At 36.0% G+C, this 27,965-nt stretch overlaps 1 protein-coding gene across 3 annotated transcripts; it reads left to right on the top strand.

Annotated features, from left to right (window-relative positions):
• The first annotated feature begins 1,197 nt into the window (after positions 1–1,197).
• Positions 1,198–27,917, top strand: LOC127995503 (general transcription factor II-I repeat domain-containing protein 1-like). Of its 3 annotated transcripts, none has more exons than XM_052591879.1 (27): positions 1,198–1,728; positions 10,330–10,459; positions 10,557–10,698; positions 10,798–10,977; positions 11,090–11,273; positions 12,010–12,305; positions 13,306–13,401; positions 14,431–14,514; positions 15,045–15,228; positions 15,758–15,783; positions 16,072–16,195; positions 18,225–18,268; positions 18,386–18,466; positions 20,261–20,347; positions 22,129–22,179; positions 22,262–22,327; positions 22,473–22,656; positions 22,775–22,836; positions 23,095–23,157; positions 23,356–23,623; positions 23,762–23,790; positions 23,900–23,947; positions 25,085–25,162; positions 25,250–25,442; positions 25,563–25,600; positions 25,690–25,805; positions 26,135–27,917. In XM_052591879.1, exons 2-27 carry the CDS (start codon positions 10,334–10,336, stop codon positions 26,201–26,203), a joined length of 2,919 nt encoding a protein of 972 aa, XP_052447839.1. In that variant the 5' UTR covers positions 1,198–1,728; positions 10,330–10,333; the 3' UTR covers positions 26,204–27,917. The 3 variants fall into 3 exon arrangements, with proteins under 3 accessions (XP_052447839.1, XP_052447838.1, XP_052447840.1); XM_052591878.1 differs by having other exon boundaries at positions 1,200–1,728; positions 23,092–23,157; XM_052591880.1 differs by having other exon boundaries at positions 1,200–1,728; positions 22,265–22,327; positions 23,092–23,157.
• The last annotated feature ends 48 nt before the right edge of the window (positions 27,918–27,965 follow it).

Genomic DNA, 27,965 nt, shown 5'->3' on the forward strand with positions numbered 1-27,965 from the left:
CTTTGCCGTTAGACAGCAGTTTGTGATCACAGATAGATCATCAATGCTGCCTTAATCTTTTGTGTCACATAGACTTAAAGAACTGTACTATACAAACCCATACAAAATTACTATTATCAAGGCATTATTCCAACAAATGCAACATTTTGAAATGTACTAAACATGTTTTGTGTTTGCTGGGTCTTATAAGCACAACCGGTTTAAATATGGTGCATATCCTCTAAACATTTTAGCATCTGTTTTAGCAGTTTGTCATTGTGGGCCACACCTAGAAAAGTCATTAGTTTCAATCGAAATATTTTTGGCCATGATTCAAACTATTCTATAGACAGAAATGACATCTGAGACATAGGTTTTGTTTGTCTTGACCCAGGAATTCAGATCAATTTAGATCCTGAATTACTTGCAAAAAAAAAAAAAAAACAACAACAACCAAAAACAATATTAGATATCATAGCACTACCTAGTATTAAATAAATGTGCATATTTGGGATTTGGGACCATTCCACCAAGTTTGCAGACAGTTTTTAATAAAATAAATAAATGCATGCACTTTTGGTTATTTAGACTACTAATAATAAGAAAACGGATACAATACAACCCTTCAGTGCTTGGTTCATAATATGATCTCATCCATGGTTAAGAGTGGGATGATTTAAACCAGGGGTCTCCAGACTCGGTCCTGGGGGGCTGGTGTGCAGAGATTAGCTCCAATTTGCCTCAACACACCTGCCGGGAAGTTTCTAGTATGCCTATATGATCTCGATTAGCTGGTTCAGGTGCAGGACCCCGGCCCTGCAGGACCGAGTTTAGAGACCCCTGATTTAAATATTAAATATGTTATTACATAGTATAATACTTAATAATTTTACTTGAATTTTTGCTGAGGTTAATTTATCTGATAACAAAAGAGCATTTTTATATAAGTTATATGACTAAAAATGATATAACAAATACTACTTTTAATAGTAATTTAAGTAGGATATTTCTATATTTTTATTCATAATATATAATTGTTAAGTAAATATTTGTGTATATCTTTTTTTTCAGATGTAGGATTATTTATTATATTTAAGATTCACTGCAGAGGGCATCAGGGATTTCTACGTCGCATTATCTTTATCTAACAATCATAAATGCATTTCCAGATTCACGCAATCGACGCGTCTATTCCGAAACTGATGATCAGGAGGTTGCACGGGTGTTCAGGTGAACGGTTTGCGCTCATTTTCCAACGGTCTAGCTCCTCTTAAAATAAAGCAACAATAACGGGGGGCTGTGGCGAGGGGCAGAGAGAAAAATAGACATGTTACAGTCCCAATGTCAAAAGAGTTAGTTGCACACATTTGTCCTGCGAGTGTCTGCGCGTGCTGTTCCAGCGGTGCTTTAATCCTGTATGTAAATGACAGCCAATAGATGCTGTTGTTGAGTTGGGCTGGGATTAGCGGAGGCGAATGACTTTCAATTTTACTGGATTACAGAACAAAGAGAGGGGGAAAGGGGACACACTCCTCCGGTAAAGAAAACAGAAAGAAAACGGGCCAAACTGATCAAATAAATCACCTCGGATTGCATTTCAACAGACTACGAACCATTCGAGATTATGTCATTTTACAAAGTCGCTGTCGGCTTTCTTTAGATGGGAATTCAGCTCTCACCGTTGGATTAAACGGAGAATAAACCTATTCCGGGATTGGCATCATAAGGCAATTAAACACGGGGAAATCGGTAAGGATTAAAGATACTTCTGTTTGTATATGTATGGGGAAAAATGTAACGTTGCGAGTATAGTTTTTGGGCACGTGACTTTTTATGGATGTTGAAAAAGTGAAATTACAGATTATAATTTAGGGGGAGGAGGATGGCTAGGAGTGTTAGCACACTGGCTATCATGCTAACGCTCCGCACGCGAATCTGTGCCTCTCGACGCGATGTTTTACACGCTTTTATGAAATAAACACGCGTTAGAACACGTTTGGGATAAGATAACAATTAAACGCCTTTGCATTCGGCGTTTTTATCTAACTGTAGCCGCCACTCGCACGTTTTGTTTGTCCTGTAAAAATGGCAACACAATTTGCGTGCTAGCAACTTGCTGAAATAGAGCAGTTGTTTTGTTGGCCGGCTGATAAATTGCACTCAGTCGGTTTTATTTCATACTCGCTGAAAAAAAAAATCGCTGTGGTTGCTTTGCGTGGTCACGGACGCTTTTTTGAACCTGAGAAGGTCATGTTTACAATGTCAAATCCACCTATGCTAATCTGTGTCTACTGTGTAGACTGCTTTTTTAGTTTACGCATAACTGAATGTGTCCCAGTAACTCAAGTTTGCGGCTGAGTAATAATATCACATGTCTCGACACTTGCTCGGTTTCCCTCGAAGGTCTTCTCGCCTGTCAGATCCATTCATGGAGACAATGAGAGTTTATGATTTATGTCATGTGTCCCTCTGTGAGTTTGTAACTGAAACATGAACTATCTCAGAATGACTTAATAACAGTAATAACTGTCCGTGTTTGTCTGCACCCAGATTTTATAGCGGACACAGTACCACAGTTGCAAGTGTTTTATTTATATATATATATATATATATATATATATATATATATATATATATATATATATATATATATATAATATATATATAATATATATATATATATATAACACGTTTAGTTTTGTACAGTTTTGTGTGTATGTGTATATATATATATATGTATGTATGTATGTATATATATATATATATATATATATAGACACACATACCTTGGACTGCATATGGAAAATTATTGCTAAAATGTAGGCTGATTTAGGAAGTTAACAGCAGAAGTGTGATTGAACTGTATAGAACAAACACTGGACAAATTATCTATATTATCAAGACAATTAATTTTCTCCCAATATTTCTAAAATAAACTGTATATATATATATATATATATATATATTAGTGGTGGGCATAGATCAAATTTTTTAGATTAATCTAGATAAAAAAATTTGATGGCTCATTTGAATTCTGCCAAAAGCATTCAGAATATGTGTGCTACCCAAATAAAATAATGACTAAAAGTAACGTTAAGTCTTTCAGAATGGGTTTCTCAAGACAGGTGGTGTATTAAACCAGGGGCTCATCTCCTGTTTCCAAAATGCTTTACAAAGTGTTTGAGAAAGCTGTAAACTAATTCTACAACCTTACGCCTGTTTCACACATACTCCATCTGCAGTGCATATGTGTTTTGTATTTTTTTACGCACCCATGTTAACGGATTCCAGCGTTCACGCGGCTGCGGTCCGTCAGTGTGTTCCAGGAGCGGTGCGTCTGCAGCAGTGCAGCGATCGTTCACGTACTGAGTAGTTAACTGCAAACGTGTCCTGTGTGAAAGCACAATGAGTCCGTGCTGCTTCTGCACCACATACGTAACGCACAAGGACTGCATACACACTGCAGACGGAGTATGTGTGAAACAGGCGTGCGTCTTGTCGAGGTTTGCATTGGGAAGCTTCTTTAAAAAAAAAAAAAATTCCCTGAAGCAAACCCGGCGGCTTTAGCTGCGTCCATGTTAGCACGTCACGTTTGATGTGGTAATTTATTTCACAGTAGGCATACACACAGGTTTGAAGGCTGATTCTCGCCCCCTTCAGATTCGGCTAGGTATACATCCACGCTAAAATATCAAGGTGAAAGTCATCATAGCTCGCCTAGTATAGACCCAGCTCCTTACCCAACTTTGATAATAGATTAACAGCGATATTTTTTTTATCGCCCGATAAGACTCTCATGTTAACTCAACACGTTAACTCCGATAACGCCCCACCACTAATATAAATATAGCTGAGAGCTGGGTCTATACTAAGCAAGCTATGATGACTTTCACCTTGATATTTTATATAACCGACTGACTGAGGCCAGCCTAAAAAGATGCTCAGGACAGTTGACGGGCCACTGCTGCACATCGTCCCGAAAAACTTATCTTTTATACATGTTTTAACGCCTTACCGCTTGTCGATTTAAACATTAAAACATCCAAACACAAGACGCGGAAAAGCTGAACGGAGTAGCTGGTTACTCGCGTGCTGTGTTCGGTGCGGAGAGAGAGAGAGAGAGAGAGACGCGTATCACGGACAGCGACACTGAACCGAGCTCTCTTCTGTGAAGAGAAAGACGTCTCAAAACACTTGAACATCGAATTTGCTTATTTTTGCTCTTGTGCCGACAAATACAAAAATATGTCAAAATATCCACCTTGGAAATTATGTTCGAAAAAACTGTCAGTTATTTCTTAAGTCAAAGTAAACAGTTGAGGAAAAAAATGCGATGTGTATTATATTGGATGCGTTCATCGCCTTATTTAGCTACTGGCTGCTGTTATGTTAATCCAAGAAAATGAAAGAAAATCACTCACTGCTCTTGAATGAATTACTTTGTAGTTTTAACAGTCAAACCAAAAATTATTCAGACACCAGATATAATTTTTTATATATATAGCAAAATTGTAATAATGTGAGAAATGTTGGAGGTGTCTGAATAAATGTAGGTTCGATTGTATATTTCATTTTTTACATTGAAGACTATCCAGTGCTATTTTACATTTAATTATATGGTTTCTGTACCTTGACACCTACAAACTTGAAAAAAACTTAAACATTGGTGTGAAACAGGGCAGGCGTAATGTTGTTTGCACCTTGTGCAATGTGGAATTAGTTTAGAGCTTTTTCAAGCACTTTGTGATGCATTTTGGAAACAGGAGATGAGCCCCTTTTCTAATGCACCACCTTGCTTGATAAACCCCTTCTCAAAGACTTACTGTTTATTTGGGTAACACATATTCTGAATGCCTTTGGCCGAATTCGAATGAGCCATTTTAATCTAAATTAATCTAGATTAATTTCAAGATAACAGTGAGATTAATCTAGATAAAAAAAAATATGATTATGATTAAATATTAGATTAATTATCTATGCCCACCACTATAATATATATATATATATATATATATATATATATATATATATATATATATATATATATATAAATATATATATATATATATATGATGCCAAGAATACAAGTACAATCAAAAGTACCATATTTTATGTAGTCATATTTGGTATTACCTTGTAAATACAATTATACAATTATGTATGAATATAGCAATTATTCAAGTAACTTGATTTCAGAACTTGTAAATACATACAAAACACTGGTGAGGAATTACTGAAAAAGTACCATGTTCATGGAAGTAGTGCATAGTATTCTTTCAATTTCCTTTGAGTCGAATGTAAACACAGCGGTATATGAATATGGCAATCATTCAGAACAATGCTATATTTCAGAGTATCATTATTTCAGGACTTCTTTCAAGGTAAATTATTTTAAACACAGTCATTTTAAATTGGTTTAAAAAGCTGGTTTATTCACAGCTAATAATGATCAGGTTCTTTTCAAACAGGGTTTTCAGTGTACATATACATGTTATAGCAGAAACACTTAAAAAGATGATAAAGCTATTTATTTTGTAATCCTAACTAATCTTGATTATATAGTTCATTGCATTTTAATATTTGTGTTTAATTTTGGTTTACTCCAACAGACCTAGATATCACTAGTAGAGTACTACTGAATCTACCGTCAGTGTCCTTCACTTACAAAAATTATATTATTTTACAGACATAGTATCATGGTATTCTTTAAATGACCTTGGGATAGCATGCAAATATTTTATATTAATATGGCAGTCATTCAGTATCAAAGTATCATGCTTTCAGTATTATCTGTAAGGTAAATTAGACATTTGGCTTTAATTTAAAAGGGTCTTTCAGTCCACATATTCCCATATGCCGGGTGTAACCAAGTTATCTGTTTCAGCAGCAAAACATTCTTGATCTGAAGCACAGAACTGAATCTTTCCAGAAGCGGATCACAATCAGGGCAGTATCTTCCCATGCAGGCCGCGCTTTGTGTTTACTCGATGCAACATGTTTGTGTGCCCTTTGGGGAAAATGTCCAGGGTGAAAGGAATTAGGACCAATTAAAAGTAAATTCTCAGCCTTTGAGCCGAACGATTTAGATACAGTTGTGTTTCTGAAGGGATCTGTGAGCAGAATTTGTATAAAGGCTATTAGCAGAAGTATTGTGTATCAATGGCAGAGCCACAAGCCTCTTAGGGCAAACCGGCTCATAAAAACTACGTTACCCTTTCTTGAGATGCCGGTAATATCTTTAAGCACCATACAGGCAGTAATTCAAGAAGTAAAGGAGCGGCTACATTATGCTTCCCCCCTCGAGCTGAGGATCTCAGATAGCGTGAATGAAAAAAACGGCATTTTGGCTGGGTGGACTCGTAACAAGGAGGAAGTCATTAATCTGAGCATTTAAGCATGTCAGTCTGGATCCCTACTTTTCCTGCATTTTTTTAAGGAGTGTCACCAGTTGATTTTTTTTTTGTGTTTTTTCACCCTAAGAAAATATGTTTGTTATAGCTAACTCATGTCTTTTGGCTACTGCAAAGGAAGCTTAGTGTAGAGTACAAAACAAGTCATTTATACATGAAGCTTAAGGTGTCAGTAGTTTCTCCTGCAGATAGGATAAGCCTGTTCAATGAGGAAGTCTCACCAATCTCTTCTTCTTCAAAGAGTTTTGTTTAACTTAGAAGTGTCAAGATGAAGCCATTACACGACCTTGACTTTTTTAACACAAGATTATTTTCTAAGGCAAGCATTGTTATTGTTATCGCTCATACTGCGGGTAAGATTAAGAAATATCCTTATCCTAAAATCCTGAATATCCTAAACTTTAAAGGGATACAGTTTGGTGTAGAAACTATTTTCACTCAGAAATTGCTAATTTTACAATTAATTACACATCAGTATATGGGTACTCATGATTGTGTAGATTCTGACATCCATTATATGCTAAAGTATGAGAACATAAACTGAAAAAAGCAACCACTGGTGTATGGTGTAATTTGGATTTACTTTGAAAAAGGTTTCTCTTAGAATTTGATAGTAAGTTTTGCTAAAGTAATGCATTGAATTTAACAGGACATTTTGAAGTAGAAAGACTGAAATAGCATTTTCTTGTAAAAAAAAGTTTGCTTACCACCATACTTCAACATATATTATTTTGTGTTCTGAGGAAGAAAGTTTGGCTGCTCAAATTGTTTTCATAAAATTTTTCATTTTAGTTTGTTTTAAGGTCTGAAAACTTCATCCTGAATTCAAGTCGTGCCGATGGAAGACATTTACTTTAAAACAATTTTCACTCAGAAATGTCAAGTGTGTTTCAAATTCAAAATGGCAAGCAACACGCTGAATTAAAATAGGGCTGTCAATTGGATTAATCGCATCCAAACAGAAGTTTGTTTAATATATTATAATATAATATATGCGTGTGTACTACTGTCACTACTTTCTTAAATATATACTTGTATGTGTGTATTTATGTATATATATAAATTTACACAGCACAAACACATATATTATGTAAACACAAACTTCTATTTTAGATGCGATTCATCGATTTGACAGCCCTAAATTAAATATGATTTTGAATGTGAGTAGAACTTTATATGTTAATGTTCAATGCAGAAATGTTTTTTTTGTCTATTGACAAAATAGAATGAGAAAAAAAAAATGGTGGCTGATTTTTTTTTTCAAAGGAGAAACCCAGATCACTTTATAGCAAAACCTGAAATAGTGACAAAGTTTTGAATATGCAGACACATTTTCTTCATAAACTGTAAAAGTATTTTTTTTATTGTCTGAAAACTTCTTGAATGTGCAACACAAATTGTGCTGATTCTGACGTCCATTATTACACTAAAGCAGCAGAACATACTCTTAAAAAACATAAAAATATAGGTGTTGGATTTACCTCTAAACTATTTCCATTCCGAAATTCCTTTTTCACATTTTTTAAGAAATGGCAAGAAACATATTGAAGTAAACTTGAAATTTTGAAGTAGAAATACTGAAAAAACATACTCAAGTAATCTTTGTTTGATTTACAACTTCTAAAAATAATTTTTACAGTGTAGCTTTATTTTTCAAGGACCCTAAGTAGTGAATTAGATTTGGCTGTTTGAATGAATCCGAAATGAACTATAGATATAAGGTGTTGGTGTTCAGATGTTGTATGTAAGATTACGCTCGGGCAGAGGCATCCGGCTTTGAGCTGCAGCAGGATTTATAGGAGGTTTTCAGATGAGTAATAGTAGTACTGGGCTCTCTCTGTGCAGTCTGTGGTTTTGGCTTTGCCCGGAGGCTTGGATAATGGCTCCCAGTGTCTGGAGAGATTAAAGGCCGGAGCTGCATTGTTCACATGCCTCGAGATTAGTTTCCAAGGAAACGGATTGCAGTTGCCATGTGAACACGAGGCCCGAAATTAGGATTGCGTTATATATTTATTAGTTTTTTCAGCTCACATCCGTTATTGCTTCTGTTTTTATTGTTTTTCATCTTTAAGCCATAGCTTGGTTTGTGCTTTTTTTTCAAAAACCCACCTTAGTTTAGTCCGTACTCAAGTTTACAGCTTTGTAGTTCAGAGCAGACGTGGCTGAAATCGAGATTGGATTCAGGATCTGTCGAGGGGGATGGGTAAAGTAGTTCACTTTAGAGGGCTCATGCTTCCAGGCCTTGTCTTGCTTCCAAGGAGAACAAATTAAGGATGAAGGGTTTTACGGCAATAATCTGAGCTAGCTTTAATTGGTTGACAAAGGCTTATCGTAATTAGCTACTTTCACATGTGTGTGACGGATTTTGGTGTATTAGCACAGGGAAGGGTATTACTATCACTTTCCAAAGCTTCTTATAGGTTTTTCCATCCTTCAGTACATTTTGTACAGCTGAACATATTTTAAGTTAATGGGGAGCTTGAAGCCTTCTTACCCTTTAGAATATAATTAACAAAATATATCGGTTTGTTTTTGGACGTAATTATTGTAAGTCCATTAATTATGATTAGTTGTTAATGTTTTCTCATCATGTCTGTGCTTCCTGCAAACCGCAATCAGCGTATACGGCATATCGGTGTTTCCTATTCGAAATAGCTATTCGCTTGGGATCCACCCAAATTAAAATCCTGGATGCACTTGGCCAAAAACTAGGGCTGAACTTGACTAAAAAAATTTCTAGTCCACTAGTTGCCGTTCATTTTGAGCAATTAGTTGACAAATCGCGTGTTTGTATTAATTACATAATCTGATAACATAATCTGAAAATATTTGTTTTCCATATGAATTGGTTCATTTAAAAGTAGACATTTTTCTTTTTATAGATATATTTTTAATGTCTGTGAGGCAAGCACAGAGTTTCGGTTACATTTTTTTGACCTGCTCAAGTTCACAGAGGCAGATGCTTTCATTATTTTACAAAAGCACAATTATTTTGTTATTGTGAGTGCACACCAATAAATTTACCGAAAGATAAATACATTTACAAATTTAGAAAAATTTATTTCTCTGTATGAGCAAAATGACAGTATTTTAAGTTAAATGCAAATGATTGCACCAGTGTCATGCAGTGAGCGCACTACTATTCAGCTTCCACACTCTGCACAAACACTTGAAGAGCACACATTTTTCTAGGTTAGGGTTAGAGGAAGCGGCCATGTAATGTTCATAATCGTAAATAGCAATAATATACAAACAACATACATATAAACAAACCATATTGCTCATGTACATTAAAAGTGTAGCCTTCATTTTTAAGCTTTCCTTAAAGAAATAATGATAATTATTAAGCAACTGCAAGTTTCATGAAACCTCGAGTACACAAATCAATTCATTTCGAAGACAGACATCATTGAAAGTAATGATAGCATGCAGTTCAGTAAGACAAATGCTGATTAACTACCTTCTCTTATTTAGTGAGTTCATGAACAAAACTACTTCAGATGAGTGGTTCATACGTTTATGAATTGGATAACACTGAAGTGTTTGTTTCTTTGTCTATCCTTTGTGGTCAACTCAATAGCAAGAGATGCTTTTCACTGTACATCTTTCCCTTATAGCATCATTTTTATGGTGTCCTTTAAAAATCTGATAACAAACTTTGCTGACAATTTATTTTTGTGTACTTGTTACACGTTACATGTACTTACTATAGTGATAACATAACCGTAATAAGTACAAATTGTTAATTAATATTACTCAGAATTTGCTTGTGTAATTAGACTACAACAAGGACAACTAAAAATAAAGTGTAACCCAGTATTTTGGTGGCACAGCTGTTTTGTGTTTTTAGTTTTAAGTTAATGAGTAATTCATTTTATATTTATATATTTATATTTGGATTTCAGTCACAGTGTGTTTTATTATGTGTCTCTTCCTGCAGAAGAATGGCACAGATACGGAAGCTTGGCTGTGATGGGATGAGGACCAACTCTCGGCCAGAGCTCAAAGTTCCCCAAGTGTCAACCAGACAAGAAATCCTCACCAGCCTAGTGTCTGCCCTGGACTCTGTGGTAAGACTGTCACCCGCTCTGAGTTTAAAGATACTTACAATGTGTGTTTTATGCAGAATTTTGGTGGTGGATGACTTGAAGTGAATTGTGTTTGCAGTGCTCTGCCATGTCTAAGCTCAATGCTGAGGTGGCCTGTGTCACTGTGCATGAAGACAGCGTGATCGCTGTGGGAACAGAGAAGGGGAGAATCTTCCTAAACTCCAGAAAGGAAATACAGACAGACTTTCACAAGTTCTGCAGTGAGTTAACATGAAATCAAAGTTGGAACACAACAGTTTTGAATGTAACCTGCACGAAATAGTAGAAATGTTTAACAGCTAGTTGTTCTGATTCCACAGAAGTGTCCTGTCTGCAAGCATTGACCGCCATGAACTCCCACGCCAAAGCTCCTGATGTGGACTGCAGCAGGACTAGCAAAGACTGTGGGCAGCAGAGCAGACAGAGAGCCTTACCAGACACTCATTCCAACATCTTCGTCCTGAGGAAGATGGTGGAGGAGGTGTTCAGCGTGCTTTATAGTAAGATTTTCTCTACATTATTACGTGAGGGGAAAAAGGAAAGATAAAGGAGGTTTAATCTTTGGCTCAAATCAAAACACATGTTTATCTACTGCGATGTAATGTGTTTCAGGTGAGGCTGTTGGGAAGAGCAGCCTGGTCCCTGTGCCTTATGACTGGATTCTCAAGGAGCCCAGCTCAGTGGTTGTTTACGGCCTGCCTGATGGTGTAACTCTGAGAAAGCCTTCAGAATACGACACCAAGACCTTAATGAAGATCTTAGAGCAGAGCAACCGCATCCGCTTCATTGTCAAAAGGTCTTCTTCTAGTTTATTCTTTATAATATGCTTGTGGTGTCATGGGCAGAAAGCAAAGGCCTGTTCACACAAGGTCTGAATTTTCTGCATGACAGAATTGTAAAATAAAATATAAAACATGCTGACAAAATGGAAATGTGTTTTTATACCGCTACTGTACTAAAGTTTGGGGTGAGTAAGATTGTAATAGTCATCATGGATCATGTGACACTGAATTCAGGAATAACGGCTGTTGATAATCCCGCTTAGTCATCACAGAAGTACATTACATTGTAAAATATATTTGAATAGAGTTATTGTACGTTTTAATAGTACGTCACAATATTACTGTTTTATTGTGTTTTTGATCAAAGCTTTGATCAAAAACTTTTAAGAATCGAACTTTTGAAGGATTTACCTGTTTAGCACTATAGTCATTACAGGATCCATAAAAGACATATATCATTATCATATTTTGTATATATATATCATGTTTGACCTTATAATGAGTGACTCTATTGTCAGATCTCAGATGGTTTACAGATCATATGAATAACTGCTTTCATTCAAAAAACATAATTGGTGTGAGGAGTTTATGTAAGTCATTTGCAATCATAAAAGTAAAGTAAAGTTTTTTTGGTTTGTTTGTTTTTTTTTTAAAGAAGAAGAAATTACCACAATTATATCATTGTTTTATCATTTATCATCACTATCAGCACCCAGTGAACAAAGACCATGTGTGTGTGTGTTTTAATAGAACACCAGAGGAACCCTCTCGGGATGCCAAATCCTGTCCGGAAGTCAACCATCACTCTTCAGCCTCAAAGAGCGTAAGCAACCACGCCTCTGTCAAACCCTCCACACAGGAAGCGTCTGCTAGCAACTCCATGCTCTCCAGCTTCCTGTACGGCATGCCCATGTCCTCCCAGCCTCACCCAGACAGCAAGCTGGACCTGAAGCCCACATCACTGCACAGCATAGGTAAAGAGCGGCTGGGCATGTGGCCGTCCGCTGACGAGAAAGCGGTTCAGGCCAAGGAATGTGCTGACAATGGTAAGAGCCTCCTGGTGTTCTTCTATATACATTGGCTGTCAGTATATTTCTATGGAAATTAGAGGTGCACTAATGATGTGTGATACTACTTGTGTAGGTGCTGAACCATATGGATATGGTTCTTTTTTATGGCTGTGCCAAAAATCGAATGCGATTTTCATGCACATCTCATCTGTAAAGATGCTCCTGTGATTAGAAGTATATCTCCAGCACGTGCGTTCAGATCAGGGTTGCCAGGTTTTCATAACAAATCCTGCCCAGTTGCTTCTCACAACTAGTCCAAAACTAGTCCAATCGCGCTTCCAGGAGGTTCCCCGATAAAAATTGCTTCCCGAGGTTACATTATAAGTTTTTTAGCAGGGTTGCCTTGGTAAAATTCATATTTTAGGTGCTAAATATCACGTTATATTTGTATTGGGGTCGCTTTGACCCGCGGACATGAAAAACAACCACAGATTTGGCAACAACGGTTGGCATTTACTACACAGAGCCGTAATCCACTGACAATCTACACAAAATCGATGTTAAAATCGCAGGCGATTCTTTGTCAATTTTGAAAACGATTTTGTGTTAGTTGTCGGTAGACTAAGGCTCTGTGTAGTCACTGCCGCTCCACCTGAACCAGTGTTGCCAAGTCTGTGGTTGTTTTTCATGTCCGCAGTTTGAAGCAACCCAATAACGTGATATTTAGCCCCTAAAATGCGAATTTTACCGAGGCAACCCTTCCAAAAAATGTATATTTTAACTCCGGTAAGCAATTTATAATCGAGGAACCTCCTGGAAACGCGATTGGGCTAGTTTTGGACTAGTTTTAAGAAGCAACTGGGCAGGATTTGTTGTGAAAACCTGGCAACCCTGATCTGAACGCACGTGCTGGAGATATACTTCTAATCACAGGAGCATCTTTACTAAATCGCATTTGATTTTTTTTGCACAGCCCTATTCTTTTTTATGTACTTAACTCTGAGCTTATTGCTCTGACTGTATGTGTCTCTTCCAGGCGAGCGAGTAGGGCTGGCAGCGGATCTTACTCAGAGTCCTCCCAGCATCCATGTCTCCAAGCGCCTTCTGTTCTCCATAGTGCATGAAAAATCAGGTGGGCGACAGACTGTACTCACCATTACAGTGTCTGGCCAAGGACATGCTGGCCTTCATTTCAGTGGGTTTTCGGGGTCCCAATCAGTGTATATATCTAGAACGGGATATAGACCAAGTTAATTTCTGGAATATACTTTTATGTAAACCAGCCGAATTATATATTAACATTCCACCCTGTAAAAACCTTCAGAAAAAAAAAAAACAGCTTTTACAGATTATTATTGAAATTCTACAGAAGCAAATTGACAATTGTCATAAAATAAATAATTTTATTTATATTTTGGACGATTCATTTACACTAGTCTGAAAAAAGATTTATGGAATCAAATGAGAATTATAGAAACAAAATAGCACAAAATCTCAAAAACGATCAGTGCTCGATAAAAGAAGTGCCAAGTGCTTGTTGTGTTTTGCCTTTTGAGTTTTCAAGGCAAGACCGTTTCAAAGCTTTGACTAAAGAGATAGAGTAAACTAGTCATTTGGACTCCTTTTTTGGAGCATGACATATTGATGTGTTTATTATAATCTGTTCTTTAGTTTATAAAAACATGGTATGACGATTCATCAGAATTTCTCTCTTGAGTAAATAATGACTTGGTGAACCATCCCTCCCAGTAAGAAAACACAACCACTCTAACTGTTAATCTGTCTGGACAATAAATCAATCATATCTAATGATCCACAGACGTTTCTTTATATATGAGTGGTATTTTCTAGAGGCGGGTGAGACATAAAGAGAGCTGAACTTGGCGTAGTGGGCAGTAGTAACGGGAGTTTAGCCAGGTCACCTGGGCTAGCAAAGTCTGTTCCTCTCAAAAGATCAGCATGAGATCTTCAGTGACTACAGAGAGTCAAGACCTGCCTTAATTGTCTTCTATGTCTAAAAGTACTGAGGAAAACCTCAGTGTATGCAAATATATTTCACATAATGTTAATGGAGACTGTGACATTATTGCTTTTGCCTTAATAGGGGACATATGAAATCTGATTGTTACATTATACTTTTTTTTTGGTATTTCATGCACAGAAAAATGGGATTCGTTCATCAGGGAGACTGAGGATATCAACACCCTTCGAGAATGTGTTCAGATCCTCTTCAACAGTAGATATGGTGAGCTGAAGTCACAATGCAGAATTCACAGCCTTCAATAAAATACTGCATATTAATAATAAAAATGTATTTTGAGCTGAAGCATGTCATTTTTTCAGTGTTAACCATGACATATGAAATACTAGTGCAAACAATTTTTTTTTTTTATATATTTATTAATTTATTAAACCTTAAAAAAAAAACTGAGTTGTTGGCCTTAGAAATGTGTGGATCGAAAATACAGTACACTTTATAGGGTTAAAGTATTTTCTCTTATTCCAGATTAATATGTAAACGATTGTAAGTAAACCATTAGTTGGTTGATTCATTTGAAAGGTGTGCTGTCAAAACAACCAGCAACACTGGTTCAACCAATAGTGTGCGTTTGGGGCGGGACCACCTTTTTTTGTTTGACCAATGGCATTTAGGGGATTGTTTAAAAACCTGTGTAATACCATTTCAAATAGTTTAGATTCCATTTGGCGATGCTAGTAGCTCAGAGTATCACATACTTCAGCTTTAACTTATCACTTGTTTGATGTTCATTTCAGCTGAAGCGCTAGGCCTGGATCACATGGTTCCTGTGCCATACCGGAAAATCGCCTGTGATCCCGAGGCGGTAGAGATCATTGGAATTCCAGACAAGATTCCCTTCAAGAGACCCTGCACTTACGGTGTGCCTAAACTCAAACGGATCCTGGAAGAAAGGCATGCTGTCCGCTTTGTTGTCAGAAGGTTTGAAACTCCATCTAAACATCCCTTTGTTGGAGAACTAATGTTGACCTGATAAGAGAGATTTACTTTTGAGTGAATTAAGATGAATAGAAGCATAGTCAGATTTCAACCAGAAACAGTGGCAGTGTGATTTGTAGCTCTTTCAGTTTCAACATGTGATGACAGTGTGAGAGATTTAATTACTGATAACCTCTCATTTTTGGTCATGTAATTAACTGTGTGGCTTACTGAATATGAGTCCAGATATTGGTACTGGATATACAACATTTTTAATTTGCTTCATAAAAAAAAAAAAAAAAAAATGTCTGGTCGTCTTTGCCATCTGGCAGACCGGCACTAGGCATCCAAAGTGGAGCGTCATGCTGTTTGTGGTAACCACTGCCATACACGAGCCAGCATGGAGCCGCTGATTTGGCGTAATGAGGAAATCTCCTGCTGCTTGGCACTAGACCTGCATAGACAAGCATTTCAATGTTTCAATATGCTTATGGCTCACATGAACTCACAATTTTCTTTTTCTTTTTCTTAGAATGTTTGATGAGCGAATTTTTACTGGTAAGCATTTCCTTAACCAGTATTTGTTTGGCTCCTGTTTATTTAGTGCTCTTATTATAATGTAATAGCATTGCTATTACATAACACTGTACCTGTTTTTGCACTGTAAGAATTGGAAATGTCCTGTTGTTACCTAAGGAGCTATTTATACCTTGCCTGACCTTTAACAAATACATTTTTTTCGTTTAACCTTATATAGACAGGTTTATTCAGTCTTATTAAATAATATTTCTGATTGAAATCAATGATATGTTACAACATTAAGCACATTTAAACATTTTCTGCAAGCTGCTGGTAAAGTAGCCAAGGAAGAGGGCAAACAGGATGGTGCCGCCCCTGAGGACGGATTCCCAGATGGCCTCAGGGTCCCAAGCTCTTCTCTAGAGCTGGTCAGCAACACTCACAGTAGCAGGTACCAGTTTACCTTTCCTGTTACCACAGAAGCATAATATCTGTATTTTCTAAGATAGATTGTGACTTTTTATTTTCCTGTAGCCATACACTGAAATTTCAGCCCCTAGGAAAGAAATTTCAGCTGAAAATGCGACCTGAAACTCTGCTGAAACCTTCACACTGCAAGCCTTAGAGCTCATTTCTGCTTTATTGCTCAGATCTGATTTTTTTGTTTGGCTGTACACAGCATATTTTTTCTGGCCGAAATCAGTGTGGATTGCTTACAGCCTCAAAGTGACCAGTATGTCCAAAAGAATGATACCAAGATGATTTAATGTACAGGCAATAAAGAGGGTGAAGACAAGGATGAAGAGAAAGAGAGCAAAGTCTTTTTAAGTTTGCCATAAAGTTTTGCTGTCACAATAATATTTACAGCTCACTGTCCCTCCTCTGGCTTGCGTCATGATTATCTTCCATATTATCTGAGCGACCAAAGAACTACCGTTGTGTAAAATCTTTGGAGTGCATCGTGTCAGGGCAGAAATGTGACGTATGACAATCTAGTGTGAGGTAAAAGTCTGATGTGAATTTGGCTGATATTATTATGTTCGACCGTTATATCGCCGTGGACAATATATTAGCTGATATTTGGAATTTTTAAAATATCGGTCACTGAAACTTTCCGTGTGGCCGATGTTTTTTTGTGCATTTATGTAAAATCTTAAAATTTTTAAGTGTTCCTGTAGCTCAAGTGGTAGAGCATTGCGTCAGCAAGCAAAAGGTTTGGGGTTCGAATCCCAGGGAACACATATTAGGAGAAAGTTGTTAATTTGAATGCAATGTAAGTCGCTTTGGATAAAAGCATCTGCTAAATGCATAAATTAATTTAATTTAATTTATTTATGCTTCCTCTTTAAGACAAGCCACTCAGATGTGAAGCCAGCACCAGAATGACAGTAAAATGACCAATCATCATTCACTTTCTAACGTGACGCTACTTTGTGTTAGAGAACTCTATTAAGTAGTAATAATATGTTTGAATTCATTTATATGTTTATTAGGCAATATCTGCTGTATTTGATTGCCCATAATTGGCGTAATATCACTTGTAGTATACTTTTTCATATGTTCGCTTGCTTATTTAATTGCTTCTATATGCTGATAACCAAGCATGCAATTATACGTCTTCAGGCTTGTATTAAACAGACCGGCAAAACTAAAGAAATCAGAGACAAAACATTTTATTATTAACCAGTTATCCTATACTATAATTAAAACAACCTATTGCTCGGTAAACTATTTATATATTGTACATAAAATACATGGAATTACACATACTCATTAATTATGAATGTTAGAAAGCCTGGACTAACCCCTGTTAATTTAAGTGTTATCTCTGTTGTTTACATTTGTTAATGTTGTTCATTTTATATAGTTTATAAAGGAAAGTCTGCACTAATTGATGCCTCAATAATTTGAATGACATTTAGGTTTAACCATAATTCTATGTTGTTTGTGCTGTTCACACTGCTCTTGGAATTTTTTTTTGATTTGGGTCACTTTGCCTGCAGTCTGAACGAAGGCTGGATTAAAAGCCCAAGAAATGTGACAATAAACAAACAAACATACAATAAATAAATAAACATTTGCAATTTCATTTCCCCAGTAAACAAAGGGTACATAATTGCAAGCATTTTACTTTTAAACAAAAAGTGTTGTAGATATTGATTGCCACGTATACAGATTTAACACTTCTCATGTAACACTGTGCTTGTATATAATAATCAGTGGGAGAGTTAATTAGCAAGTTATTATTCACTGTTTGCATCGATTTTTTAAAATATATTTTTATTATATTATAGGCTAACAATTAGCCAAGGCTAATTTAAAATCAGAAATTTCGACTTCTGGCCTAGTGTGTCAGACGTTCTGCATTTGGCCTTCAATTTTCTTTTCTTTTTTCTTGTGATTAAGAAAATAATAGAGAAATAACTAGTAAAGATGCATTTGTGTACAAAATGCTGAAGGAAATCTTGTTTTTGTTTCAGATCAACAAGCTCCTGTGTCAGTCCTTTGGCTGAGTGTGAAGCAGGTAGATTGTCCACTCATTATTTTAATACAGCTTTGGCTTTTGCCTTGCAGTTTTAGGATTATAAAACATATTCTAAGCGTAAAATTCTAAATAAACCAATATGCTTTATTATTTCAGGGCCATCTGGGGACTGTCTGCCTTTGAAAAAGATCAAAACGGAGCCCCCAGATGGTGAAATTATCCAGGTGACAGTGCCAGGTATGGTCTCCCAGCCCCATAGTAAAGCTCACGCTGAGAGTTTTAATATTTCAGCCTGGCACCTCAAGTTTTGTTCTCTTTTTTGTTAGTTTACAACAATCATCTGTGCAGAAATGTAAAAGTTTAAAGCAGCATGAAATCCCTGTAGGTCTGCTGGATGGGAATGCATTAGCATATTTCACTTACTCACAGAGAGGAAGTGTGTCTCTGATTTAAAAATATTTGCTCTCATTTTCCACCCTGCTGTGCAGTGATCTGAGCCTTTGAGGACAGGCAGGACATCATATACTGAGCTGGAGGAATATCATATACATGAACTGCAAATTTCAGCAAAATTACTGCATGAACAATATTGAAAAACATAATTCTAAACAAATATCACTTTTTACCTCCTCTTTACCGTCCAACCTTATTTATGTTATAAATATCCCTCGCTTCAGTAGTGCACATTATTTTCACTGACAAACAGAGACCCTGTTTAACTTGGAAGTATGTTACATTACGGAAGGACAATGAATGCTGCATCATGTTGACTTTAAAATCAAATTGTGTCCTATTTACTTTTTTTATAAATATCACTGGATTATACAAAATTTACAGCACTGTTCAAAATTTTGGAGTCTGTAAGATTTTTCTGTTTAAAGAAATTAATACTTCTTTTAGCAAGGATGAATAATCAAAAGGGACAGTAAAGAAATGTATAATATTACAATATATATATATATATATATATATATATATATATATATATATATATATATATATATACACATACACACATAGTGTTGGGGAAAGTAAAAGTAATGCATTACAATATTGTGTTACTCTTTTAAAAGTAACTAATTATGCTACCTCGTTACTTTTTATGGAAAGTAATGCATTACGTTACTTTTGCATTACTTTTTAAATATGAACAGGACTTGATTGTTTTTAATATAAGAAGTTTTATTTTTTGCAAATGTAAAAGCTCTTTCATACCAAAAAGTGTAATGAATAAACCTCATGTGAATTCATGTCTGTACAGTAGTAAGCAGGAGAAGAAGGTTCACCGCTCCTCAGCAATAAAAAAACAAGAACTAATTAACTGGCATTACTTTATTGAAAAGTTTTTTTATTTCCTTGTAAATTAAAAAGTAATGTTACTTTTACTAGTTACTTGAAAAAAGTAATCTGATTACGTAACTCACGTTACTTGTAATGCATTACCCCTAACACTGTGTCTGTGTGTGTGTGTATATATATATATATATATATATATATATATATATATATATATATATATATATATATATATAGCAAATAAATTCAGTTCTTTAAAAACTTTCTATTCATAAAATAATTCTGAAAAAATGAATGAAATAAGCAGCACAACTTTTTTTAAGCTTTGATAAAAATAATAAATTGTCATCTGAAAGATCTTGAGACACTGAAAACTGGAGTAATGGCTCCATATATGATTTAAAATTTATTCAAATAGAAAACCATTATTTTGAATTGTAATAGGATTCGCATTTGTAACAACACTTTATATTATCACCTTTTCTGCATTTTTGATCAAATATATGCAGCCTTGGTTAACTATAGTGACTTATTTTTCTCACTGGCCTCATAGTGGATGATTCAATCAATGCATTATATTCTGAAAGGTATTAAACAGTTTTAGCAGCATAGATTAAACCCTGATTAATACATCATATTATCAAAGTTTAAGGCACTTTGAATGACGTTTCATTTTGTTTTAAATGTACATCCAACTTCTCTTTTCTCGCCTTTCTCTCATGTTCTACATCTCAGAGTCCAATACTTGTACAGAAGAGCTAAGTGAGCCTCAGGCCGAGCGGGTGACCCCTGACCTCTGTCGTCCCAAGGAGCCTGTAGCAGGTAGCTTCTTACCTTATATCTGAATGTAGTTCCACATCCATCTTTTCAGTCACGTGCCTCTGGTAGTACATAGATAATCCCAAACATATGACATATCAAAGCCTCTAAAATAACCCCTCTAATTTCTCATCCAGTTACAAATCCCTCTCCCCGGTCTGTACCTGCCCTCCTACAAGTCTCATAATCTTTACATGTACATGTGTGAGTACGTCTAACGAACTGCCAAGTCCATTCTTGTAAGACATTTCAGTGAGCTTAAGCTCAACATGGATATGACTAATAGTGCTGATTAAGCCACTGCATTGTGTGGAGAAACCATGTCCTAATCTTGCAAAAGGAATTGTACATGAGTACGAACCTCTGTGAAGATTGAAACAGGACAGCGGCAGTTGAAATACAAAAAAATCTATATTTTGACCAGGGATTAAAAAAATAGGTTCAAATGTGGTAAGACAAGAGTTCAATCAAAATACCCCAGTCTTCCTCAAACAGTAGTCTCACCCGAGTCAGATCAAGTGTCAAACCTGTTCCCAGTGCTGTGCTAGTTTACCCACATCCCATAGAATTCCCTAAATAGACTCCCAGTGTTAGCGCCCCTACTATATAAAAAATACACTGTGAGTTGATATGAACACTCAACTGCTCTGATGTACAGGTATGTACACTATTTAACAGGAAGGAAACCTTGCTATTGAAAAATTTGAAATATCATGGAATTTTTTAATTGTTTTGCTTTTTTAGTTATGCTATAAAATATTTTGTATTTTTGGTGATGTTTTTTACAGTAAGCCTTGGAGGTAAGCCAGAGTCAGATGTTTTGAGTTGGCTCTTTTCCATGAAATGATTTGGTCAGAATGATTCATTAGTGAATCAGTTTGAATCTAAAGGAGTTTGAAAAATCCTTATTCACTAATCAGGAATGGCTTTAGAAAAGTGTGGTTTATACAGAATGTGCGCTACAGTTCAAACATTTGGGGTCAGTAAGATTTTCTAAAGAAATAAATACTTTCAGTAAGGATGTATAACATTTATAATGTTACAAAATATTTCTATTTCAAATTAGTGTTGCTCTTTTGAACTTTTTATTCATCAAAAAATGTAACCGCAGCACAAGAGTTTTCAGCATTGATGATAATAAGAAATGTTTATTGAGCACCAAATTAGACTGGAGTAATGCTGCTAAAAATTCAGCTTTGCCATCCCAGGAATAAATTACATTTTAAAATATATGAAAATAGAAAGTAGATGTTTTAAATTGTAATAATATTTTACAATATTCCTGTTTTTACTGTATTTTTGATCAAATAAATACCAGCCTTGGTGAGCATAAGAGACTTGCCAACCCCAAACATTTGAAAAATAGTGCATTTACAATTTATTTTAAGAATTTGATATAATAATAACAATATAAATATAATATTTTATTACAGTTTTATGTATTTTCAAATCATTTAATGGCTTTATTTTATTATTTGCAAGTTATTTATAAACATTTGGTTAATTTTATTATCATTTTTTATAGTTTTTATACACGAGTCAGGTGTAGAAACTGGTGTTCATATTAATTCACAGATGAAGCGTTTTGACTCATAATTAATAACACTGGATTTGTTATGTTGAAGTTTGCATTACACAAATGGTCACTGGAGTAAACCACAGGTGAGTTAATCATCAAAACACCTCCTGCAAGCTTGTAGGCGTTACACCATCAAATCATACACACAGGAATATTTCCCATGTGCTACACTCATGTTAATCTTATCCTGTTTGTATCTCTGCAGAAGATTTAACGCCGAAGTCTACAACACAAGGGCTCAAGAGAGCTGTTGAAGGTAAAACTCCAGTTTGAAAGCTCACTCAGCTTGGTCTTTAGATATTGTAGGCTGTTGGTGTGATTGTCCTCCCTTTCCCCAGAAGACATCGGAGAGATGATCCTTCAGCTGCGGAATCAAGTCGAGAGCTTGTTCAGCTCCAAGTACAGTGAGTCATGGACTTACTCACTCCATGATTTACAATCAACTGTGACAGCAGCCTGCATATTTGCCCGTCAACCAGTCAAATACTTCTGGGTATCATTTATACAATTGTTATATTAAGTCAAATCATCTCTCTCTTCTTGCTCTAGGTGAGGCTCTCGGTCTGCCTGAACCGTCTAAAGTGCCGTATTCCAAGTTCCAGATGTATCCAGATGACCTGTATGTCACAGGGCTGCCAGAAGGGATGACTTTTCGAAGACCGAACTGTTTTGGAGCAGCAAAACTTCAGAAGATTCTTGCCGCCAGTAGTCAGATTACATTTGTCATAAACAGGTATAATCATACAAAACACATTTAAAATGATTTAACAAATTTGTTCAGATTCGCATAAAACCACTAGAGTGTCTGAAGAAGTGATGGAACAACAATGTGCCTCTTTTGATTTTGTCAGGCCAGAATTGTTGACAGAACAGGTCAAACATGAAGGTGTCTCTAAAACAACCTCCGATTCAGGTGAACTAATATTTTATTTTATTTTATTTTATTTTATTTTATTTTATTTTATTTTATTTTATTTTATTTTATTTTATTTTATTTATTTATTTTATTTTATAATTTTTTTATTTATTTGCAGGATGCATGACCAGTCCATTGCAGGGTTTTTGTTTTGTTTTGTTTTTAACTCTCCATTTTATATGTTGTCATTCTGTATTAGCCAGAATATCACTTACTAATCTTATATAATGCTTCTTTTGATTAAATGTTCAGCAGAGACTGACTCCAAAGACCAATCAGATGACCCGGGACCTGCCTCTAAAAGACCAGGATTCTCAGGTAACACCATGATTAAGTTATCAGGTGTTGTACACGATAAGTTTGGGACTTAATTACATTTTGACTGAATGAAGTGATTCAGTTGATCCATGTGCCATGTTTTGGATGCCAGTTCACGTTCAAAACTGCATTCCTTCTAACCTTTCCCGATATGCTATCGCTAAACCCTTGGCTTTTCTAACATTGTTCTGCCCGCAGACAGTCTAGAGGCCAAGCTCTCCCGTATCGACTTGGCGAATACTCTGCGAGAGCAGGTCCAAGACCTGTTCAACAGGAAATACGGCGAGGCACTGGGCATTAAGTATCCTGTGCAAGTGCCTTACAAGAGGATCAAGAGTAACCCCGGCTCAGTGATTATCGAGGGCTTGCCCCCTGGCATCCCCTTCAGAAAACCCTGTACCTTCGGCTCACAGAATCTAGAGAGGATATTAGCGGTGGCCGACAAGATCTCTTTCAGCATTACAAGGTGAAGCGCTTTTTGAAGTTTTTGAAGAGCTTTCCAACTTTTAAATCTTTTTAAATAAGAAACAACTAAAAAGTGATTAACTTGTGTATTATATGAGGAAATCCCAGAGAATTACCAAAGTCTTTCTTATCTTTTCAGACCTTTCCAAGGGCTTATTCCCAAGCCAGGTAAGCTGTGAACATTTCATAGCACTGCTTTATTTATTTATTTTATTGTCTATATTTTTGCTGAACTACTCAGGGAAATAAGTTAATCAAATCCTTTTTACTTTGCCAGCACCACGGCGAATAACAATATTGAAGAAAGGTTTCACCCCAATAAGTGGTAAGGTTAAGGCATCATTTATGATAGATTTAGTGTTGCAGTTATTTATTGCAATTAATGCACAAGTATCCATTTGTACACTGGAAGTGCAGAGCATTGTGGTGCAACCTAACTAGATCATTCCTACTATAATCAATTAAGGTGTCACCGTTTTTGACGGGCTGCACAGCGTCTTTGGCCACTTTAGATAAATGTATTCAATTTTCAAATATACAGCAGTTGAAAAGTAAAATTTGTATTTACTGTACACTGTGGAGCTGTTTTCATGACAAAGTTTTTAGCCACAAACAGGAAACTTTTTTATGCATTTTCTTGTTCGTTTCCATGATAATGGCGTTTTGGGGACTGAAAAGTACACATTTTTGAAAACACTACAGTTGAAAACGGTGACGTCTTGCGCGTGCGTAGTACAGTACGTGTTCGGTGTGTATACATGCGAGGTATATGTCTATTTTAAAGGCAAGCGTGAACAAACATACACAACAATGTCGGAGTACACGGTACTGTTGTTGCTGCTCAAGAGTTTGCTAACGCTTCTTCAGCAAAGTGTAGATTTACTTAAACAATATTACAACCAACAGCAGAAACGCATTATAAACATACGGCATATTGTAACACAGCGTTTTTGGCCGTTTTCACATATATGTGTAAACGCGAATCGCTTTGAAAACGTTGTTGTGTATACGTGCACTTTTTAAAAACGTTTCCGTTTTTGACTACACCGTTGTTGCGTAAACGTAAGATCCTGAGATCCTTTGATGTTCAGGCTTATTTTCACTATAAGAAAATTTGGCATTACTACAAAATTGTTTCATTCACTAGTTGAATCGTTCGTAATACTCTAAAATATATTACAACAGTATAAAATATGTTAGGTAAAAATTGATAGCCTGAATGCACTGTAAGTCGCTTTGGATAAAAGCGTCTGCTAAATGCATAAATTAAATTTTTTAATTTAATAAAACAAGTTTATTATAAAACGGCAAATGTCCTAGATATTTTCTTTGGAAAATAATGCAGGATAAGTCTAGGCTTAAACATGAATCCATGTCAAATCTATCTACTATGACTAGCTAGCATAAAAATGTACTTTAATGTTGAATCTGTCAGTAAACTTGTCTCATCACTGTCCATCAGAAGAAGATGAGGTCAACCGGATGGGAGAGAAAGTGATATTAAGGGAACAAGTCAAAGAGCTCTTCAATAAAAAATATGGTATGTTAATTACTAATAACTGATTTATTCCTTTGTGCAAACGTAAAATACTCGAGTGCTTCATTTGTGATGATGTCTGATGTTCAGGTGAAGCTTTGGGTCTGGACCGCTCAGTCATTGTTCCATACAAATTAATCCGTGCCAATCCAGGCTCACTGGAAGTGTGTGGACTTCCCGATGATATTCCCTTCAGGAATCCTAATACTTATGACATAGTTCGGTTGGAAAAAATCCTGCAAGCCCAAGATGAAATTATCATCAACATCAAAACCCCTCTACAGTAAGTCTTGTGTAAGAAATGGTTTGTGGTTGTGTTGCATGAGCAATGCTTGCTGTGTTTAGTACTTGTACTTCATTTGTTTAAGTGTTGTTTGAGCTCATTGGTTTTGCCCTTGTTTAGGCCTTTTACAGAGTTGTGTTCTCAATCTTGTAATAAAGGTAAGAGCTTTCTCAAACTTTGTATTTCACTTTTGGAATTGATTTCACTTTTGGGAAATTAGCGCAAATGTGTACATGCTCTTTTGCAGAAGGTAAAGAAGTGTCTACAAATCGACGCAAACGTAAACGAGTACTTGACAACAGTCAAGCATCCATGCCTTCTGGAGCAGACTCAACACTATCAACCAATCAGATTCCTGTCATGGTAAGCAAACGTATTATAGAGGAGTTGGTTTCTTTTTTTTTCTTTTTATTCGTCATAAAAGGAATTTTCATCCCAGAATATGTTTATAATCTGACATACAAAAAGTGCAGAGCAGGGAGTCGCGAGGACTGGAACTGAGAACCACTGATGAATGGCTCATTTTACAGCCGTTTTGTTAAAACACAAAATATTTCGAACACAGATTATTTTTGCACAATTAGACCATGAACATGGGGTTCTTTCAAATGAATTTGCATGTTGAACTTCAAAATGGCTGATTTTTACTAACTGGACTACTGTTAATAGGGTTTTTTTTTCTTTTTTTTCAGCAGTGGCCCATGTACATGGTGGACTATAGCGGAGTGAATGTTCAAGTTCCTGGAAAAGTCAAATACTAATGAACTTTCTGATTCCGTACGAAAAACTTCTACCATTAAGGGACCTTTTTTTAAAAAACAAACCTGACGTTTCTGAATGCTAAAATCAGCTTTCTTCAGAGCTGTGGCAGATCCTGTGGCTCGCGCATGGAGTGTGTTCTGGCAGGTATTAGAGAGTGTGAACTGTAGGAGCAGTTGTTTCTGAATGAAGTGATAATGATGAAAAAACACGGCAGTAAATCAATCTGCTAGTGCTTTATTTCTTCGAGGAATAGTACTCAACTTCATGTCAGTCCAAAAACAAATGCTTTAAATTTTTTTGTGGAACACGAAAATAGAAATCATGTAAAAGAAGATTTGTTCTGTGTGATGATTTGTCAGAAACTGACTTTTAAAGGAATAGTTCATCCGAAAAAGTCAATCTGTTGAACATGTACACACCTTCACGCCACCCAAGATGTAGATGGGTTTATTTCTTCATCAAAACAGATTTGGAGAAATTTAGCATTCGATCACTTGCTCACCACTGGATTCTCTGCAGTGAATGGGTGCCGTCAGAATGAGAGTCCAAACAGCTGATAGAACCAAACATTAATCCACATAACTCAAGTCCAGTGAAAAGCTGTGTTTGTCCGAAACCAAAGATGTTTATTACCTAAAACTTTTCCTGGAAGCAATGGTTTGAAATTAAAAACATCTTGATTCAATTATTACAAAACGTTATTTGATTGGACTGGAGTTTAGTGGATCACTAAACTGTGACGTTTTTAATCAACTGTTTGGACTCTCATTCTGGCGGCACCCATTCACTGCAGAGGATCCATTGGTTAGCAGCTGAAGTAAAGCTAAATTTCTCCAAATCTGTTCAGATGAAGAAACAAATGTAAGTGTTCCACTAAAAAATGAACAAAATGCAAGTTTGGTGCAACATGAGGGCGAGTGAATAGAAAAGTAAAAGGATAGGACGGAATTTGTGCATTTCACACATCCAAGTACACACACCACAAGTACACACACACACACACACACACCTTCCTTTAGGAGGTTATTTGTAAAAGGAGTAGCCTTTTATTTGCATATCAGATGAACTATATTGCTTTGCCACCAGGATTTGTAATAGCAGATCCTGGACACAATCATGGTTAAATAACCATCTCATAAAGAATAGTAAGAATGGGATTTGGGATTTGGGATTTGTCTTTACCCCCAGATACGTCTAATCACTGTTGGTATACACAGCCTTGTTTGGTGCCGAGAGCTCGCACAGTATGTGCATACTGGATCGACTCCTGTAGTTATCTGGATCTCATGCCTTGCAAATGTTTGTATTATTATTTATTTATTTATTGAAATAAAAAACTTGTATATGCAGGGAATGTAATCTACCACATTCAGTATAGAGCATTAAGTACTGAATGACTAATGATGCTAAAACAGCTAGCTACTGTATGTATTCAGAAAGAAACATCTGCTTCAGGTTTCGGTATGGAAAAGCCCTAACAAGATAGCACTAACTCATATTCAACTGAGAGACTTTTTGTATTCTTTTAGCTTTGTAAGTTTCTGTTGAGTTCGTTAAAGTGAGGTATTTCCCAGAGAAAACATCATGAATGTATTGTTTGTAAAGGAAAGAATGCTATAATGTTATTATGTAATGACTGTCTCTGGAATCGCCAGTATTTATATGCTGTACCTTAATGCCATTTAGGCCTTTCGAATAAAATGTGTTGCCTTGCGTTTGTGTGATCATGATGTGAATGTTATGCAGTGAAAGCCTTGGAAA

The sequence above is a fragment of the Carassius gibelio genome, chromosome A5 (assembly GCF_023724105.1).
Source record: "Carassius gibelio isolate Cgi1373 ecotype wild population from Czech Republic chromosome A5, carGib1.2-hapl.c, whole genome shotgun sequence".
NCBI lineage: Eukaryota > Metazoa > Chordata > Actinopteri > Cypriniformes > Cyprinidae > Carassius > Carassius gibelio.